The 17,403-nt window shown below is 48.8% G+C and overlaps 1 protein-coding gene across 1 annotated transcript; it reads left to right on the top strand.

Moving 5' to 3' along the window:
- The first annotated feature begins 1 nt into the window (after position 1).
- On the top strand, positions 2-5,577 carry LOC139825442 (dynein axonemal heavy chain 9-like). The gene is made up of 4 exons (XM_071817823.1): positions 2-420; positions 2,415-2,637; positions 4,905-5,072; positions 5,439-5,577. Exons 1-3 carry the CDS (start codon positions 2-4, stop codon positions 5,019-5,021), a joined length of 759 nt encoding a protein of 252 aa, XP_071673924.1. The 3' UTR covers positions 5,022-5,072; positions 5,439-5,577.
- The last annotated feature ends 11,826 nt before the right edge of the window (positions 5,578-17,403 follow it).

The raw sequence follows: 17,403 nt of genomic DNA, 5'->3' as shown, positions 1-17,403 counted from the left end.
CATGGAGGACATGGCTGACCTGGCCGACATGCGCCATGAGCTGATGGGGCGTGTGCAGGCCGTGATGGCGGCCTGCTGTGATTACCGCAGTGCCTTCGACCACTACTCCTACCTGTACGGGGAGGACAGAAAGGAGTTCTTCCGCCAGTTCCTCCTCTACGGGCACATTCTCACTGCGGCAGAAATCGAGGCCCATGCAGAGAACGGGGTCCCTGAGTCACCTCCCACGCTGCAGCAGTTCCGAGAGCAGATTGACTCCTACGAGAAGATCTATGAGGAGGTGAATCGCATCGAGCCCATCAGCATTTTCCAGAGTTGGATGAAAGTTGATGCTCGGCCTTTCAAAGCGTCTCTGCTGAATGTGATTAAACGGTGGAGCTTGGTGTTCAAGCAGCATCTCGTGGACCACGTCATGCACAGGTAGGAACCGTTCTACCTCTTCTTCCCAGAACCAAAGTGGGTTTCTCTTGTGTTGGCTGGGCTTTATCATTTCACACTGATAAGCAAAAGGCTAATACAGGAGCAAGAGGAGGGGGCACACACCCCCTGCCAGCTCCATCGCATCTCTGCTAACTTTCATCCCCTCGTCTCTGCTGGGAGCAGCTGGTCCAGCTGAGTGGGTAAAGTGCAAACAGTTCCACGAACTCGGTACCATCGACATCCTGCGAGCTGATGCTCCTACGACCTACTGTGTGGTGTTGGACAGGATGTCTGTTTGTCTGTTCATCCTGGTCCCACTAATCTAATCTCTTCTAGGGCTCTATGCTTATTTTGTTGAATTTGCCATCAGTAAAGCTGCATTAATGCCATGAGATACTTGCTCCGTTTCTAAATGCAGTGCTCTTTTGAGTGCACTCTTTGTAAAAAAAGTAATTTGGGTTGCCTGGCATGAGCAGTCATGGGGAGGCAGTTTCAAGGTTACAAAAAGGAGGAGCTTTGGATGTAAGTTTTGAATTAACATGTGTTCCCTGCTCTGAATAGCTGCTCAGCCGCCTGGTCTCTGCAGGATGATGTGTTAGGTGATTTATTTGAGTAGTAGCAGCTGAAGGATGCCACAGGGCTTGGATGCTTACGAAGAAATATTTACAGACATATGTACTAGTGAAGGCTGCTGCGTGTGGTGGCTGCTGTGATCTCTTGTGTTCTTTTCAGCACGATAATTCCTGTGCAAAGAGGTTTTTGCATAGGTTAGAACAGGCATTTAGGAGTTCTTATTAAGAGCTCCTGACTCAGCAGTTTAGTCTTTAATAGGTGAAGTGTTTAGGGCTATGTTTTGGTCCAGCAGCATCCACAGAATTTAAGCGGGCACTTCAAAAGTAAGCGTTTTGAGAAGGGAAGAATGGAAAGGACCAAAGATCCAGGAGCCCCTCAAGCTCTGCTAACAGTGTCCAGCAGCTGGTGAGATCAAGAAGCAGGTAGGGAAACTTCCCCCAAATAGTCTCCTTGTCTCTAACCATTCATACCTGAGGACTTTGAGAGTCATGGGTTGTACCTTTGTATCTAAAGACCTGGATGGATTTTTTTTTCTCCCACAAATGTTCGGTTGCTTTTCTGAACCGCTGTGAATTTTTAACATCTGCATCCTTCTGCAGCAGAGACTTACCCTCTGAAATAAGGCAGCGTGCGAAGAAGAATCCCTGTTTGTTGTAGCTTTACAACCTACCAGGTTCATTTGTTGAATTCTTGTATTGGAAGAGATGACATGAAAACTGTCCTTTCAAATTCACTCTCTTCAGACCACAGACCCGAGCTCACAGGTCTCCCTTATAGAATCATAGGATAGAGTCATAGAATCTGTTTGGTTGGAAGAGACCATCAAGATCACAGAGTCCAACCATAACCTAACTCTGGCACTACCCCATGTCCCTGAGAACCTCATCTATATGTCTATCCAACCCCTCCAGGGATGGTGACTCCACCACTGCCCAGGGCAGCCTGTTCCAAGGCCCGACAGCCATTTCTGTGAATAATTTTTTTCCTAATACCCAATCTGAAGCTCCCCTGGAGAAATTTGAGGCCATTTTATCTTATCACTTGCTACCTGAGAGAAGAGACCAACCCCCTCCATGCTCCAACCTCCTTTCAGACAGTTGCAGAGATCAGGTCTCCCCTCATCTCCTGTTCTCCAGGCTGAACAGCCCCAGCTCCCTCAGCTGCTCCTCGTAAGACTTGTGCTCCTCAAATGCCTTTTCTCCAACCTGTGAAGTCCCAACCCATTTATCCGTTCCTCACAGGAAGCCGTACCACATCTATGGATCCCTGTGAGCATGAACTGTGGTTCTGATGCCCTCAGCATGTTGCCATGTGATGGGCAGAGTTAGCCAGGCCTTTCCCTCTCCGTGCCAGTCCAGCTGCCTGGATGATTCCGGTAGGAACTGCTCTCATTTGGTGCTTTCCTGTTTTGTGTTCTACAGCTTGTCTGACCTGGACGAGTTCATAAAAACTGCTGACAAAGGTTTGAGCAAAAAGGTTGAAAAAGGCGATTATGATGGTTTGGTGGAGATCATGGGGCATCTCCTGGCCGTTAAGGAAAGGCACAGTGTCACCGATGCCATGTTCGAGCCCCTGAAGCAAACCGTCGAACTGCTGAAGACGTATGAGCAAGAGCTGCCGGAGGAAGTCTATAAGCAACTGGAGGTGGGTGAAAAGCTGCGGTGGACACGGCGATTTGCCAAGTAGCCAGCGTCAAAGAGTATGAGCTTAAGAGCATTGCAGGAATATTTAAAGCCCCACTCCCTGTCATTAGAGGGCCTCAGTGGATAGTATTTTACTATTGTGGGATGTGCCTTAATAGCTCTAAATTTTGGAGTTATATTGAGATTTTTCTTTTAAAGCAGAGATTAAGCCTTTTGTTATGTATGAAAAACATAGAATTGCCTGCTCCAACTCTCAGCGATTACTCTTGAAAAAAATTAATGCATTTTCAAATACATCTGTTAATTAGTTTGAATTATAATTATTTTTAAATAAGCCAGTTCTTGGCAACTGTGGAGATGGGAAGGATAATGTTGGCAGAGGAGTCGCCTTCTCATAGGACTTCAGTCCTCCACTAGGTCTATAACACCCAATCTGCTTGACCCAAAGGACATCACTGGGAGCACGTTATGAAAGTATTTCAGCACCTTTCCACATCTGGCCCTGATGAATCAATTTTTCTTTGGGGAATTCTTCTCATTTCTGGACAGGGGACCATGAGGTGAAGGTTGGAAAAGCCTGTGGGATGCCCAGCCAGCCTTGGGGAACTGGCAGCAGTCACCATGTTACGGTGGAGGAGCGTGTGGCTGCGTACTGATGGATACCCCTTAGTCACGGGGCGTTGTGTGCAGAGGGCTCTGTGTGGGACACCAGGTTTAAGGCAGAGCTTTTTGGGGAGAAGTTCCTCCCTCTGCTGCAGGCTTGGATGGGACCTGAGCGGGGTTCAGCAATCCCCCAGTTTTCTGCTGGTGCAGCCGTGATCCACGGATGGTTGTATCACCAAATCTGACACGGGTAAGGGTCCTAAAGATAACTGGATTCCTACAGACACCCTGAAAAACAGAAGAGCTGCATTAAATGAATGTTTTGGCTGCTACAGCAGCTTCAGTTCAGCATAAAAAATGGTGCTATGGGGAACCCAGCTCTGCTGATTCCTCTGCCCAAGAGCTGCTTGCTTGGTGCCTGTTTGTGCGTGTAGATTTGAACAACTGATTTATTTTTCTGACAGAAGAAATGAGGTATGCAGGGCAGCCATTCAGATGTAGGAGATAACAAAACAGTTTCGTTCTTTCTGGCAAGTGACAGCAACACATAGTTGAATAATTCATTCACTGCTGTACACAGTAGGAAAACCAAAGTAAGTTCCTCCAGGTACCGCTCCCTCCATGGCCATGAAGATGGATGGGCTGGAGCTGATAGTTTGTATGAGAAGGACAAGGAAGCAGCTCCATGTGTGCCCTGCTATGGTCATGGATAGTGATTTCTACAGAGACTGGAACATGAAGTGCCAGAAAGAGACCCCTCAGGAGGGACTGGCCCTGCTCTGGCCGCCTCTGCTGCCTCCAGGTTATTTCGCTTCTTTGCATAGTGTTGGTGCATCTCCATTAGTCTTCTCAACTATGTGCACTGGGATGAAAAGAAGCCCAAAGTCTTTCCTGTAGGCTGGCACAGTACCTGGGGAAGTGGGAGAGCAAAGCTGTGGGACTTGAGGACAGCAGAGCCCTGGCTGGTGTCACTGTCTGGGGTGAGGATTTGGCTCGAGAAGTCTAGTGAGAAGAGAAGAAATCAAATCTCTTTCTAAATGAAATCCCAGGTGCAAAGGGTGGATTGTTAGCAGTGCTGTGCACCAGCAGCTTGGATGCAGTCCTGAGAAAGAAACTGTCTTATTTAGTACTAATATTATACAGGCAGGCTGGAGGGATTTGCCCCAGAAAGCTCTGTAGAAGTCCTTCTGGCATAATATCTTCTGCTCTAAGAGCTGGCTGGAAATTTCCCAGGCTCTGTTTCTTAATTAGCTCTGGGAAGCCGGACGATCTGATGAACTTGCATCCTCAGCCCACCCTCCTGCCTCCAGCCAGCTCTGGGTCCCGCTGGGCTCGGTGTCAGGAGAACTGTGCTCTCTCAACCACTGAGCCATCCTGGGAGCCCAGGATCTGGTCTGGGACCCTTCTTCTGAAGTTATTTAACATGTTTTTGCAATCAGAGCAGTCAGTTTTAAAGTCTCAGTCTTCATTCGTCTTCAAAATTGTGGATAACTGATAAGTTTTATCCCAAATTGTGTTTAGCTTTTGCATCACAACAAAACTTCCTTGCAGTTTTAGGCATGGAATCTGTTGCTTTTCCTGTTCTGTGATTGTCCATAAACAGATCAGTCACATCTTATATCAAATAGCAAATACTGCCTACCGTCATTTAAATTTTGCTTGCAGGAGCTGCCAGAAAAATGGAACAATATAAAGAAGCTGGCGATAGCTGTGAAGCAGCATGTGGCTCCTCTGCAGGCGAACGAAATGACAGTTGTGCGCAAGAGCTTGTGCGGCGTTTGATGTTGAGCAACACAGGTTCAGAGAGCGATTTCGGAAAGAAGCACCATTCAGGTACAGTGAAATTATAACATCAGAGAAGCCCTGAGGAAGAAAAGCTTCATGGGATCATCTCGGAGTGTCCTGAGGATGTGTTCTTGAACCCTTGCATACATTTCCTACCTGCTCACGGTGTTGTATCTGTTGTGCCCTGGGTGTTTTGTCCCTGCAAACACTGTAAGGTGTTAGCAAGAGATTCAATCTGGATGCTGAGTGCACAATATTGCTTAAAGGGGTTGTCAGCAGTGCCATGTGGCTGCACCATCAATGGGTACTACAGATGTATCATGTCTGCTTTGTGTCTCAGAGGCACCATTTGTTTTATGTTTTCTTTAGAAGTTGTTACAATATCACTTATGAAGAATAAACGTTTCTTTCTAGGTTTGACACCAAAAAGCCTTATCAACTGCTGGATACAAAGCACATTGAGATTAAACAAATGGAGTCAGCCATGACCTCGATTTATGAATCAGCTGGTCTGTTTGAAGTCATAGTGCCAGGCTATAAACAACTGAAGCAGTGCCGAAAGGAGCTGTGTCTTCTCAAAGAGCTCTGGGATATGATCTCCCTTGTGGGCACTTGCCTTGATGACTGGCAGACCACCAAATGGGCGGATATTAACGTGGAAAACATGGATCTGGAGTGTAAAAAGTTTGCAAGAGAGATTCGGAATTTGGATAAGGAGGTGAGGGCGTGGGATGCTTTCACTGGGCTGGACAGCAAGGTGAAGAACATGCTGACGGCCCTGAAAGCTGTGGCAGAACTTCAAAATCCCGCCATTAGGGAAAGGCACTGGAATCAGCTGATGCAGGTGACGGGTGTGAGGTTTGTGATGGACTCGGACACCGCGCTGGCTGACCTCCTGAAGCTCAACCTCCATAACTTTGAGGATGAGGTTCGTGGCATTGTGGACAAAGCGGTACGAGAAATGAGTATGGAGAAAGTCCTGAAGGAGCTAAAAATGACTTGGAGCACCATGGAGTTTCAGTATGAGCCTCACCCCCGGACGAACATCCCGTTGCTGAAGTCAGACGAGGAACTCATAGAAACTTTAGAAGACAACCAGGTGCAGCTGCAGAATTTAATGACATCCAAATGTATTGCTTTCTTCTTGGAGGAAGTGTCCATATGGCAGAGGAAGCTGTCCACAACAGATTCCGTCATTTCTCTCTGGTTCGAAGTGCAGCGTACGTGGTCTCACTTGGAGAGCATATTCATAGGCTCAGAAGATATACGGGCACAGCTTCCTAAGGTATGAAATCCCAAATCCTATTTTTCCTGTGTGGAAAGCGTTGAAGAAGAGCCTCCATTACACAGAAGAAGGTTGTCTATATTGCCGTGTTCCCCCAAGCAGGACTGTTCTCTTGCTGCATTGCTTTCTTGGAGGCTCCCTTAATGCTACAGCAGTTTCCCCAGTGTTGCCCCAGGCTGTTTTTGTACTGTTGGTTGTGCCTGAACCCTGCTGAGAAACTGTTTTTCCTCCCCTCCACCATTGCACAGCAGATGCAGAGTTCCTGGAGGCTGAGCAGGAGGCTGCTGGCTTCCTTCAGTGATACAGGCATGTTCCCTCTTTCCTTGGAGGGGAGAAGACGGAGATAATTACTCAGATGGTGCAAATTGTCAAATCAGAGCTGGACCAGGCAGCTTTGCAGTATCCGCTTCCCTGCCTCCAGTGCTGGTGCAGCAGGAGAGCAGCTCTTCTCCCACTTCAGCTTCAGAAAATTGAGCAGAGTTGTCACTGATGCCCTCCTCAGGGTTGTGACCTCCTCAGGGCTGTCTTTGAGTCCAGCTTCCAGTCTTATTCCCTATTCTCTTGATTATTTAGAAAATCTTCCAAGCTTGTTCCTGGCCCCGCTGGACCACTCGCAGCCCTGTGGAGGAACCTGCCTTTCACTCACGAGTGACCCACAGTTGGCTGTGTGACCCCCGTCCCTGTTCACGAGCAGCATCGCTGACAGCACCACTGTGGGACGAACACCCACGAGGGGATGTGCGCAGCCCGTTGACCCCTGGACAACACACTGTTCTGTCTCCAACCCTGCACTCTGCTCTGCTTGGACTGTTCCTCCATCTGCTTCAGAGAGCACGCTGTGCTGAGTGTCCTGGGGGCAGTTTTTGGCCCCTCACACCAAGAAAGCCCTTGTGGTGCTGGAGCAAGTTGAGAGAAGGGAATGGAGCTGGTGAGGGGCTGGAGCACAAGTGTGATGGGAGCGGCTGAGGGACCTGGGGGTTCAGCTGGAGAACAGGAGCTGAGGGGAGACCTTCTGATCTCTGCACTGCCTGAAAGGAGCTTGGAGCCTGGGGGGGTCGGGCTCTGCTCCCCAGGAACAAGCGCCAGGAGCAGAGGAAACGGCCTCAAGTTGCGCCAGGGGAGGCTGAGGTTGGATCTGGGGAACAATTTCTTCCCCAAAGGGCTGTGGGGCATTGGAACAGGCTGCCCAGGGCAGTGCTGGAGTCACCATCCCTGGAAGATGTATAGATGAGGAACATGGTTTAGTACTAGATTTAGGTTATGGTTGGACTCAGTGATCTCAATGGTCTCCTCCAGCTAAATGATTCTATGATTCTGGGCACACCTCGCTCACTGGGCAATATATACAGGTGCTGATAACCAGTGCCCTGAGGCTGTACCATGTGCCAGCAAGCTCTTAATATCCAGGAGCTATCTAATGTCATGTCTGAAATTGCATCATGATTTACATTTGCATCCTGCTGGGCAGCTGTCTGCATCTCAGTAGCTGTCTGGCAGTGGTATGAACCATAGAACCATAGGATGTCCTGACTTGGAAGGACCCATCAGGATTGTCAAGTCCAGCTCCTGTCCCTGCACAGGACACCCCACAATTCACCCCATGTGTCTGAGGACATTGCCCAGTCTCTCCTTGAACACTGTCAGGTTGGGGCTGTGACCCCTCCCTGGGAGCCTGTTCAGTGTCCAGCACCTCTGGGTGAAGAACCTTTTCCTCATGTCCCACTGACCCTCCCTGGCACATCTTCTGCCATTCCCTGGGTTCTGTCACTGTCACAGAGAAGAGCTCAGCCCTGCCCCTCCTGCTCCTGCTGAGGAACCTGCAGCCCATGAGCTCTGCCCTCAGTCTGCTCTGCTCCAGCTGAGCAAACCCAGGGACTTCAGCCGCTCCTCATACGGTTTCCCCTCCGAACCCTTCACCAAGTTCATGTCCCTCCTCTGGACACCCTCCAGTAGCTTTATCTCCTTTTCTCCTGTGTCCCCAGCCCTGCACACAGTGAATGCTCCAGGTGAGGCCGCCCCAGCACAGAGCAGAGCGGGACAATCCCCTCCCTGCCCGGCTGGCCGTGCTGTGCTGGATGCACCAGGACACGGGGCCCTCTTGGCTCCAGGGACACAGGTGGCTCAGTCAGCAGCTTCTCTTCCGTAAAAGAAAGACTGAAGCTCAAAGTCTCTGTAGCTGAGCACCCTCAGGATGCATCCAGGGCTGGGGGGATGTGCTGACAGGCTGTGGGATGCTCACCTGGAGCTGGATCTGTGGCGTGAGTGTAGGGAGGGCTCAACCTTCCAGATGGAGCCTTGCTCCTGGGGCTGAACACAGGGTAGCGTGGAAGTGTTACCTGGACTGCTTGGAACACTTGTTCAGTGTCCCGCCTCACTTAGGAGGCCTGACCTGGGAAGAAGGGAGGAGCAGAGATGTTTTGAACATAGCTTGCTTTATTCTTCAGTGTTTAGCTCCAGAAATTCAGAGTCCCTGTTAGATATGGAGCATAATTGTTGATGTGGGCCTCCGGTGCTGACGTGGGGTTTCCATACCCTCATTGAAGGCAAGGAAGGGCTCTCCTCTACAAGAGTCATCATACCCGTTTTGTGGATGGGTGTTGGGATTCCTGTGCTGTAGCAGGAGGGGAGGAGTGCACTCACATGAGGCTGGGAGCCTTTCCACGGTGTGGGAGCATCTCCTGCTGCTGCAGCCAGGGAAACTTGGTACTTCACCTGGACATGGGAGAGAGAGATTTATGAGGTTTTCCAAGGGGAATTAAATCCCATGAAAATGGTTGGTCCTAGACATTGCCTCCTGCATGGAGCACTTTATCCACAACCCCTTTGGGATACAGTGACAAGAAGGCAAGTGCCTGTTTGCAGACTAGTTTCAGGCAAGTCAGTGGAAGAGCCATTCTGGAATGGTGGAGGGGTCCCTGTCTGCACTGGACAGAAGGTTTTCCCCTCAACCCAAAGACAGCACCCAGAGGATGGAGACCTTTAGCACAAAATCCATGTTTTACCATGAACATGTTTGTGTTGCTTTTTAGGACTCCAAACGCTTTGAAGGGATTGATGTGGACTTTAAAGAACTGGCCTATGAAACTCAGAAAACCCCAAATGTGGTTGAGGCCACCAATAAACCAGGTCTGTCCCAACAACTGGAGGACATTCAGAGTAGGTAGGTACAACTTCAGTCCCAGGATTTTGTCAGAGACTGGGATCAGCTCTAATAAGTTGGTTTAACCTGTGCTCCAAGGCTTTCCTTCTGGACTGTGCGTTCTTTGCGTTCACACATTGAGTCTTTTTATTCATGATCCATCACCCTGAAGCCCCCAAGGTGGATTCTGGCTTTGCGTATGTGCAAACTCTTATCTTGAATATTGATTTGCACACATACAAAGCTAGGCACTCAGTTGGTTTTAATAACATGTGGCCTCACTGCCACCCCAAATTTGGTGTCTTAAATATCTATTTAGCAGTCCAAGCAGGGATATCTGCAGCAGAGCTGATCCCATGTGCTTTAATTAACAAAATTATCTTTGTGTGTGTACCCTTCACAGATGGTATAACTAAACTCCCTGAGAAAGACCTTAATGTCCAGAGATGGATACAGTTCTCACCTAACATATGAGCTACTCTACCTGGAACACACCTAACAAGTTAACGTGATAGCTGTTGTGTCAGTAATAACTATCCATTTAAAATAGAGATCTAATTTTACTTCCTAAACAGATAAGGCCCGTGTTCCCCACAGAGGACTAACTGCATGTTATTTATGAACTTTGAAAGCTCAGCAGCAGTTTAACATGTAAACACTGAGAGATTCATTTTAGAACGGAGCAAACAAGTTTCTTTTCAGGCTTCACAAGCACAAAAAGCTGAGTAGGTTTGAATCAGACTTTAAAATGTGCTCATTAGAATAAAAGCAGTTTTGGAAACTTTCATCCTAGTGTGAAATCACCTGTGGCAGTTGAGAGCTTGTCTAAAACAGTAAGTCAGACTGCAAAGCCTTTCTAGCCTCTTCTTCCACCTGTGTTTCTGCTTTTTGGTGAGGATTCTCTGACTCTTTGTCTGTTTGACCCTTGGGAGTGGAGAGAGATCTATGAGTTACTATGTGCTTTGTTATCTATTTGGAAAATGCTGTAAAGGACCAGCCTGCAGGCTCAGCTCATGTCTGGCATTTCCCCATGGGAGGGGAGAATCTGCTCGATAACCCAAACTGTAGCACGACACATTAAAGGATATTCACCCGCCTGTCCTGGGCTCTATTTTTCTGCTCTTCTCCCCAGGTTGTCCCTGTGTGAGAAGGCTTTGGCTGAATATTTGGACATGAAAAGATTGGCCTTTCCCAGATTTTACTTTGTTTCTTCAGCAGATTTATTGGATATTCTTTCCAATGGCACCAACCCACAGCTGGTAAGCCTTGCACTATGTCACCTTCACATTTTCCAGCTGTCAGTAATGTCAGGGTGGAAGATGCTGTCTAGGGACTCAGCTGTAGCTTATCCTTTCTTGAGTGCCTTTTCTCCCACCCTCACTTGGATTAACAATAACTCTTTCACTGCTGGCCTTCATCTGTCGTCTCTGAAAGGCAATGCGCACACTGTATGTTGTCCCATCTGTCCCTGGTGATGCTTGCAGATGGTTCTGAAAGCACTGCACAGAGCAGAGCTATGTTCTTGATACCATAAAAACAGTGGGTTTGTTTCTGCTGGGATACAGTGAGGTTGGGGGAAACCATTTCTTGAGGATCTCAGCCAAAACTTGTTGCTGAGCTTGGTTCCCCAAGCTGGGATGCCAGCAAACAGCATCTGTTGTTGAAAGAGCCACAGACCGATCATTCAAATGTGACAGTGTTGACAACCGAGGGCTTGGAGACGTCTCTGTTTTTAGGCAGAGGAGACATCTGCTAGTCAGCCACTTCTTCCTTCCCCCATGCAAAGGTCTTTGGGATGGCCTGTTTACAGGGGAAGAGCAGAACACAGCCTGGAAGAGGTAAGACAGCTGGTGGTCAGACAGTGGCTGTGGCCAAGGCAGGACTTCCTTGGGTTGCCACCCACCCCTGCACAGCTCTGCTTGGCCTTGTTTGGGACGCATCTTTTATTCAGAGGTTGGTGCATAAAACCAGTCAAAACGTTCACAGCAAAAGGTGAGTGTTGGATGGTGAACAAAGTCCTAATTCTGTCTTTTGGTAGCGAGTATTTTCACTTTCTTCAGGCTTTCCACCATTTTCAGTATTGATGTGAGCACAGGAATGGAGCAGGTTTGCATGTGTATTTGGAAATGCTGTTGTTTCCCTCTAACCTTTAACGCTGCTTCTATCTGTGTCTGCTGCTGGGTGATTTCAGCCCACAGAGTATCATAAATACATAGTTGATTGATATTTAAAATGAAGAGGAAAAAAAAAATCACAGGAAGCAAAGATACTGTGTTGAAATGCTCTGTTGAGTAAGAAGAAATTCCTGGTGTTTTCTGTTATTCAAAAGTATTTGCAGTAAAATCAAAGTAAATGTCAAGCAGTATCATACATAGATACACTCTCAGCCTTCCCAATGTAGTTTCAAAGTCTGATGATTCCTAAAGGAGGATTAAATACACAATGACATTATCCTCGTGAACTGGGTGCTGAACTTGTGCAGATTCAGGTGCGTTCGGGCTCTGGCAGCAGGATCGCAGCAAGTGCTGGGGTTGTGTCCGAACCCTCCAGACTGGACAGGGTCTGGGAAGGGGCAGCTGGGGATTTGTGACCAGAAGCTTCTACATGTAAGAAAAAGTTTCTACGGTTTACTTACGGTTTGAAAAGAGATAAGCTTATGGCCTCAAGATACGCTTAATGGCCTCAAGTTGTGCCAGGGGAGGTTCAGATTGGATGTTGTAAAAAAATTCTTCCCAGAAAGGGCTGTGGGGCATGGGAACAGGCTGCCCAGGGCAGTGCTGGAGTCACCATCCCTGGAGGGGTTTAAAAGACATTTAGACGAGGTTCTTAGGGACGTGGATTAGTGCCAGAGCTAGGGTATGGCTGGACTTGATCCTGAGGGTTTCTTCCACCCAAAATGATTCTGTGATCTGGGGGGATGCTGAGTGCCCTGTGCTTCTCAGAGTCACTTAGCACCTCCCAGGGTTTGGCCCTGCTTGTATGTGTGTGAGAAGCTGCGTCCACTTGCAGCACAGCTCATGAGAGGGAGGGTTGTAGTTCTTTGTGAGTCAGTGAGTCAGAATTAGATGGACAAATCCACCTCCACCCTTCCTTCTCTGAAAGCATCAGAGCATTGGGCATCTCACGCAGAATCCCAGAATGTCAGGGTTGGAAGGGCCCTGGAAAGCTCATCCAGTGCAATCCCCCCATGGAGCAGGAACACCCAGCTGAGGTTCCACAGGAAGGGGTCCAGGGGGTTTGAATGTCTGCAGAGAAGGAGACTCCACAACCTCCCTGGGCAGCCTGGGCCAGGCTCTGCCACCCTCACCAGGAAGAAGTTTCTTCTCAAATTTAAGTGAAACCTCCTGTGTTCCAGTTTGAACCCATTCCCCCTTGTCCTATCACTGGTTGTCACCAAGGAGAGCCTGGCTCCATTCTCCTGACACTCCCCCTTTATATATCTGTAAACATGAATGAGTCCCCCCTCAGTCTCCTCTTCTCCAGCTCCAGAGCCCCAGCTCCCTCAGCCTTTCCTCACACGGGAGATGCTCCACTCCCTCCAGCATCTTGGTGGCTGCGCTGGACTCTCTCCAGCAGTTCCCTGTCCTTCTGGAACTGAGGGGCCACAACTGGTCACAATATTCCAGGTGTGGTCTCCCCAGGGCAGAGCAGAGGGGCAGGAGAACCTCTCTGACCTACTGACCACCCCCTTCTAACCCACCCCAGGTACCATTGGCCTTCCTGGCCACAAGGGCCCAGTGCTGGCTCGTGGTCACCCTGCTGTCCCCAGGACCCCCAGGTCCCTTTCCCTCATTTCTCATCTCCCCTATGGGAGTTTTTCTACCTCTCTGCTGTAATTGAGAGAGGCAGCTCCTGTCTGGGACTGCTTTGGGAGCTTCCCCTTTCTGTGGGGACGTCAATCCTAGGAGAATCTCACCTTCATTGGCGTGGGGCGCGCAGTGATGCAGTTGTGTGTTACGCAGTGGTCTGGAAGAAGTGCTGGTGACCTGCTCAGCTCCCAGCAGGCAGATGCTGATGTTGAGAGCCCACAGCATCTCCCTGTTGGCTTTGCAGACTCAGATGGAGGTGAACAGGAAAGAACTGAATTATTCTTTTCCTTCTGGAAGAGTGCTTTTGGTGAACATGGTTGTTCTATAGGAGGTCTGGGCTGTTTATCATAGGTCTTAGGCAGAAATAAAGATCTTTCTTCTCCATGAAAGAGAATTTAGGATATTTCACTAGCACAAAATCAGTTTCTAGTAGTGGAAAAACAGGAAAGTTCATAGTGAAGAAAACTCCACGTTGTGCTGAGAATAGGATGAGGTGGAGAAATGGCTACAGACTTCTCATCACTACATGTAGGGAAATTTGGGGTAGGAGTCATGAGGTGTTTCAATGTTTTCTATGCTTTTGCTCTGTATGGAAGATTTCCCAATGGAGAAACATGATTTATTAAGGCATGTCTGTTTTCTAAATTACGTAGAAATAGGTGGAAGTATTACTAGAGACAGCAAGAGGCTTTTGTTGGCAGTATGTTGGCCACATTTGAGAAGATGTGGTGCTACCTAAATATCCAAGATATTTTGTTAACATGATTTTGCTTGTGACATGTATAGTGATCTTCATTCCGCTCGTCCTATCTCGGTTGCTTTATTTACACAACCCGTTTTGCAGGTGCAACGTCATCTTTCCAAACTCTTTGACAGCTTGGCCAGGATGAAATTCCAGCTGGACTCTGAGCAAAAGCCAACCAAGGTTGGCCTGGGAATGTACAGTAGAGAGGAGGAGTACGTCAGCTTCAGCGAGCCCTGTGACTGCAGTGGGCAGGTGAGAGGGAAGTCCTTGTCTATCAAAACTGTCCGGTGGAGTCTGCTCCCCTGCCCCTCGTGTGAGATCCCTTGCCAAGACGTCATAGAGCTTCACTGCTCTCCCTTGGTGCATGAGAAAAGCTGGAAGAGGTGGTGATTTAGTACCTCCTTACACCACAACCTTTCGTGTCACTCTGGATAGGTCCTCACTAAGGGGGGACGTGGATGTCGCAGTCCACTGTGAGAGAAAGAGCTGTGCCATTTTTCTGACTAGGTTTTTAATTTGATTTTTTCTAAGACCTTTTGAAGGTTGGTCTTAAAGCTTGCTACAAATATCCTCGGTGAGGGAGGGGATGCAGACTGAAAAGAGACTAAGCTATTCCATAGTACCTCTGCACGGGTGTGTTTGGCAGGAGAAGGCCTTTTACCTGTTTCTCAAGTCTTCATTATTTCATACCACGAGTGAAAGTATGAAATGTAAGAATCAAGCTACTGCTCAGCTTATCTATCCTGGTAGTTTCACCTTTCTGCATGGTCTGTTACAGGAAGCTAAAGTACGTAATACCGGCTACTGAGCTCCCCAGCAATGGAGCTTGCTGCGTTCAGTCTGTCTTCTTGTTGAGGGCTTTGCCTGTGAAATATGAAATTCAGCAGGAATTGTGTTCCCAAGTTTGGCAGCATCTTTCTTCTGCTGCTGGCAGACTGCCCACATCCCACCAGGGATTCTGTCATGGCCTGGAGGTGGAACACACCTGACCAAATTATTCATTGACGGAGTTCATTTTGGTTCCTCCTGTAGCTAGAGTTGAAGAAAAAAATCTGTCTTCTGTTCTTGGTGTCTGGAAGTAGATGCTAATCCTACAGTACCAGAATTAGCCAAATCTACCCAGTCTGAAGGAGGCTGTGAGGTTTGGTTAACTCATAGAATGTCCTGAGCTGGAAGGGACCCACCAGGATCATGGAGTCCAAGTCCTGTCCCTGCAGTGACAACCCCACAGGTCACCCCGTGTGTCTGAGGACGTTGTCCAGTCTCTCCTTGAACACTGTCAGGTTGGGGCTGTGACACCTCCCTGGGAGCCTGTTCAGTGTCCAGCACCTCTGGGTGAAGAACCTTTCCCTCATGTCCAGTCTAAAGAGAACTGAGATGCTTGCCTCATTTCCTATCTTCACTAATTACCAAAGGCACTTAAGAAGAGCAAATGTGTTACTGGGATTTAATCTCTTTTCCAGGTTGAAGTCTGGCTCAGTCATGTACTAGACAGCATGAGGGCTGCTGTGAGAGATGAGATGACAGAAGCCGTCATGGCTTATGAGGAAAAACCAAGGGAACAATGGCTCTTTGACTATCCTGCCCGGGTATCTGCCACTGCTTCTTATCACCACTCAGGCTGGCTCGTGGAAAGGTAGCTCTTGGGTTCCCCATCAGTCCTGCCCTTCCCTTCTTTCAGCAGCTGTGGACAGGCATGTTTCTGGCCTCCACCTTGCTATCCAGGAGAGAGGGAGGATGAGTTGTCCTTTATCCTGGCGGTCTCCTGATGGAGTTTTCAGGCTGAGCTCCATGCTCTGGTTGGGGCTCTTGGTTGGGTGACAGAGCCCAGGGGCTTGGGCAGTGCAGTCTGTACAGCCAGAGCAGTGAGAGGTGCAGCAGGAAGGCAAAGTGGTGAGGCCTGATAAGAGTGAAGAGCCCCTCAGATGCACCTCTGACAACCTCGTGGTCTCCAACTCTTCCTCCTCTGCTGTGTCAGGCATGTGAAAGGTGCTGATTTACTTATAACTAGCTGCTAAATGTGTCTATCACTGATATGGTGTTTTAAATGAATGTCATGGAGCAGATCCTTGTTGTACTGTCTGCTGTGACTGCTGTATGAAAAAATACTTAATTTCATGTCACGGATGTTTCATCCTTGATCTCCCTGTGGATCCGACACTCTTGAACATAAGGAAGCTTTGGTATTTTCCCTGATACTGAACCAGCCTATTTCCCTAGGTGGCGCTTTGCTGCACCCAGATCTGGTGGACAACCGAGGTTGGGATTGCCTTTGCCAGGGTAGAGGAAGGCTACGAGAATGCGATGAAGGAATAGCACAAGAAGCAAGTGACCCAGCTGAACACCCTCGTTACCATGCTGATCGGGCAGCTCTCCAAGGGCGACAGACAGAAAATCATGACCATTTGCACCATCGACGTGCATGCTCGGGATGTGGTGGCAAAGATGATAGCACAGAAGGTTGGTGTTGGCAGTTCAGCACAGTTCTGTGGGTGCTGGAGAGGGGGCTTCAGGGGGCCCAACCACTGGCCATTCAGATCACTGCCGGTCTCAGTGGGAGACGTATGACTAAATTTATTTCTACAATGTTTGTAGTAAGTGTGCAGAAAGCCCCTGTAAGCCTGCAGAGCTGTGCTGTGTCATGGCCCTGCAACACCAACTTGTAGTTGCTGCAGATTCACACCAGGAGTGAGAGCGCGGCCCTGCGTCCTGGTGCCAAGACATGTGCTGGTGGATGATGGTGGTGTGTTGGGAGGCTGCTGGACTCAGTCTCAGTTTTGACTTTAGAAAGTAAGAAAAAGCATTCAAGCTTTGTTCTTTGTAGCGTCCTTTGTCTGGTGTGGGGCCACAGGGACTTATGTGGGACTCCCTTCTCCTGCAACACCTCTCCCACACTACTCCCCTGTCCCTGACACCATGCCAAGTGTTTAGCCTTGCAGGTGGGTGGGAAGATGCCCTGAATGTATTGGGTTGTGGCTCTTCCCTCATCTGTGTCATCTCAGAGGCAGCCAGGCTGCTCACAGGGTTTCTGTCTTCAAGGCTCAGCTGGGCTCAGTGGTGCCTCGGTCCAGCCTGGGGTGAAGTGATGCATCTGGACCTGCCTGCTGGTTGTGCAGAGAGCGCTGGCCATGCCTGTCTTTGTCCACCTGTCCCCAGTCTGTTTCCTTGGTGCTGTCTGCAACCTCTTCCTTGTCTAGATGGCCTCTGCTCCTTCTCTCACTCTGGTTGCGTTATGAGACCTTCTTCATGACTTGCTGCTTCTTAAATCTATTCAGGAGTCTTTTTGTAAGGCTCTTTCTCTTGGCCATTAATTTTTTCCTCTCCCACCAATGTGGTCACTAATTTGGTTCCTCCCCTTTACTGATGGGAGATGGGGAGGTGACATTTCTCACCGCATTGCA

This window comes from Patagioenas fasciata, chromosome 21, assembly GCF_037038585.1.
Source record: "Patagioenas fasciata isolate bPatFas1 chromosome 21, bPatFas1.hap1, whole genome shotgun sequence".
NCBI classification, from domain to species: domain Eukaryota; kingdom Metazoa; phylum Chordata; class Aves; order Columbiformes; family Columbidae; genus Patagioenas; species Patagioenas fasciata.
The sequence above is the reverse complement of the archived record's forward strand: the minus strand, read 5'-3'. Positions and strand labels throughout refer to the sequence as shown.

Excerpts from the sequence above, each read along its gene's own strand:
- LOC139825442 (XM_071817823.1), top strand. The coding sequence starts at position 2 with ATGGAGGACATGGCTGACCTGGCCGACATGCGCCATGAGCTGATGGGG. Across the intron at positions 421-2,414 it reads GTGGACCACGTCATGCACAG|CTTGTCTGACCTGGACGAGT; the intron begins GTAGGAACCGTT and ends TGTGTTCTACAG. Across the intron at positions 2,638-4,904 it reads AAGTCTATAAGCAACTGGAG|GAGCTGCCAGAAAAATGGAA; the intron begins GTGGGTGAAAAG and ends TTTTGCTTGCAG.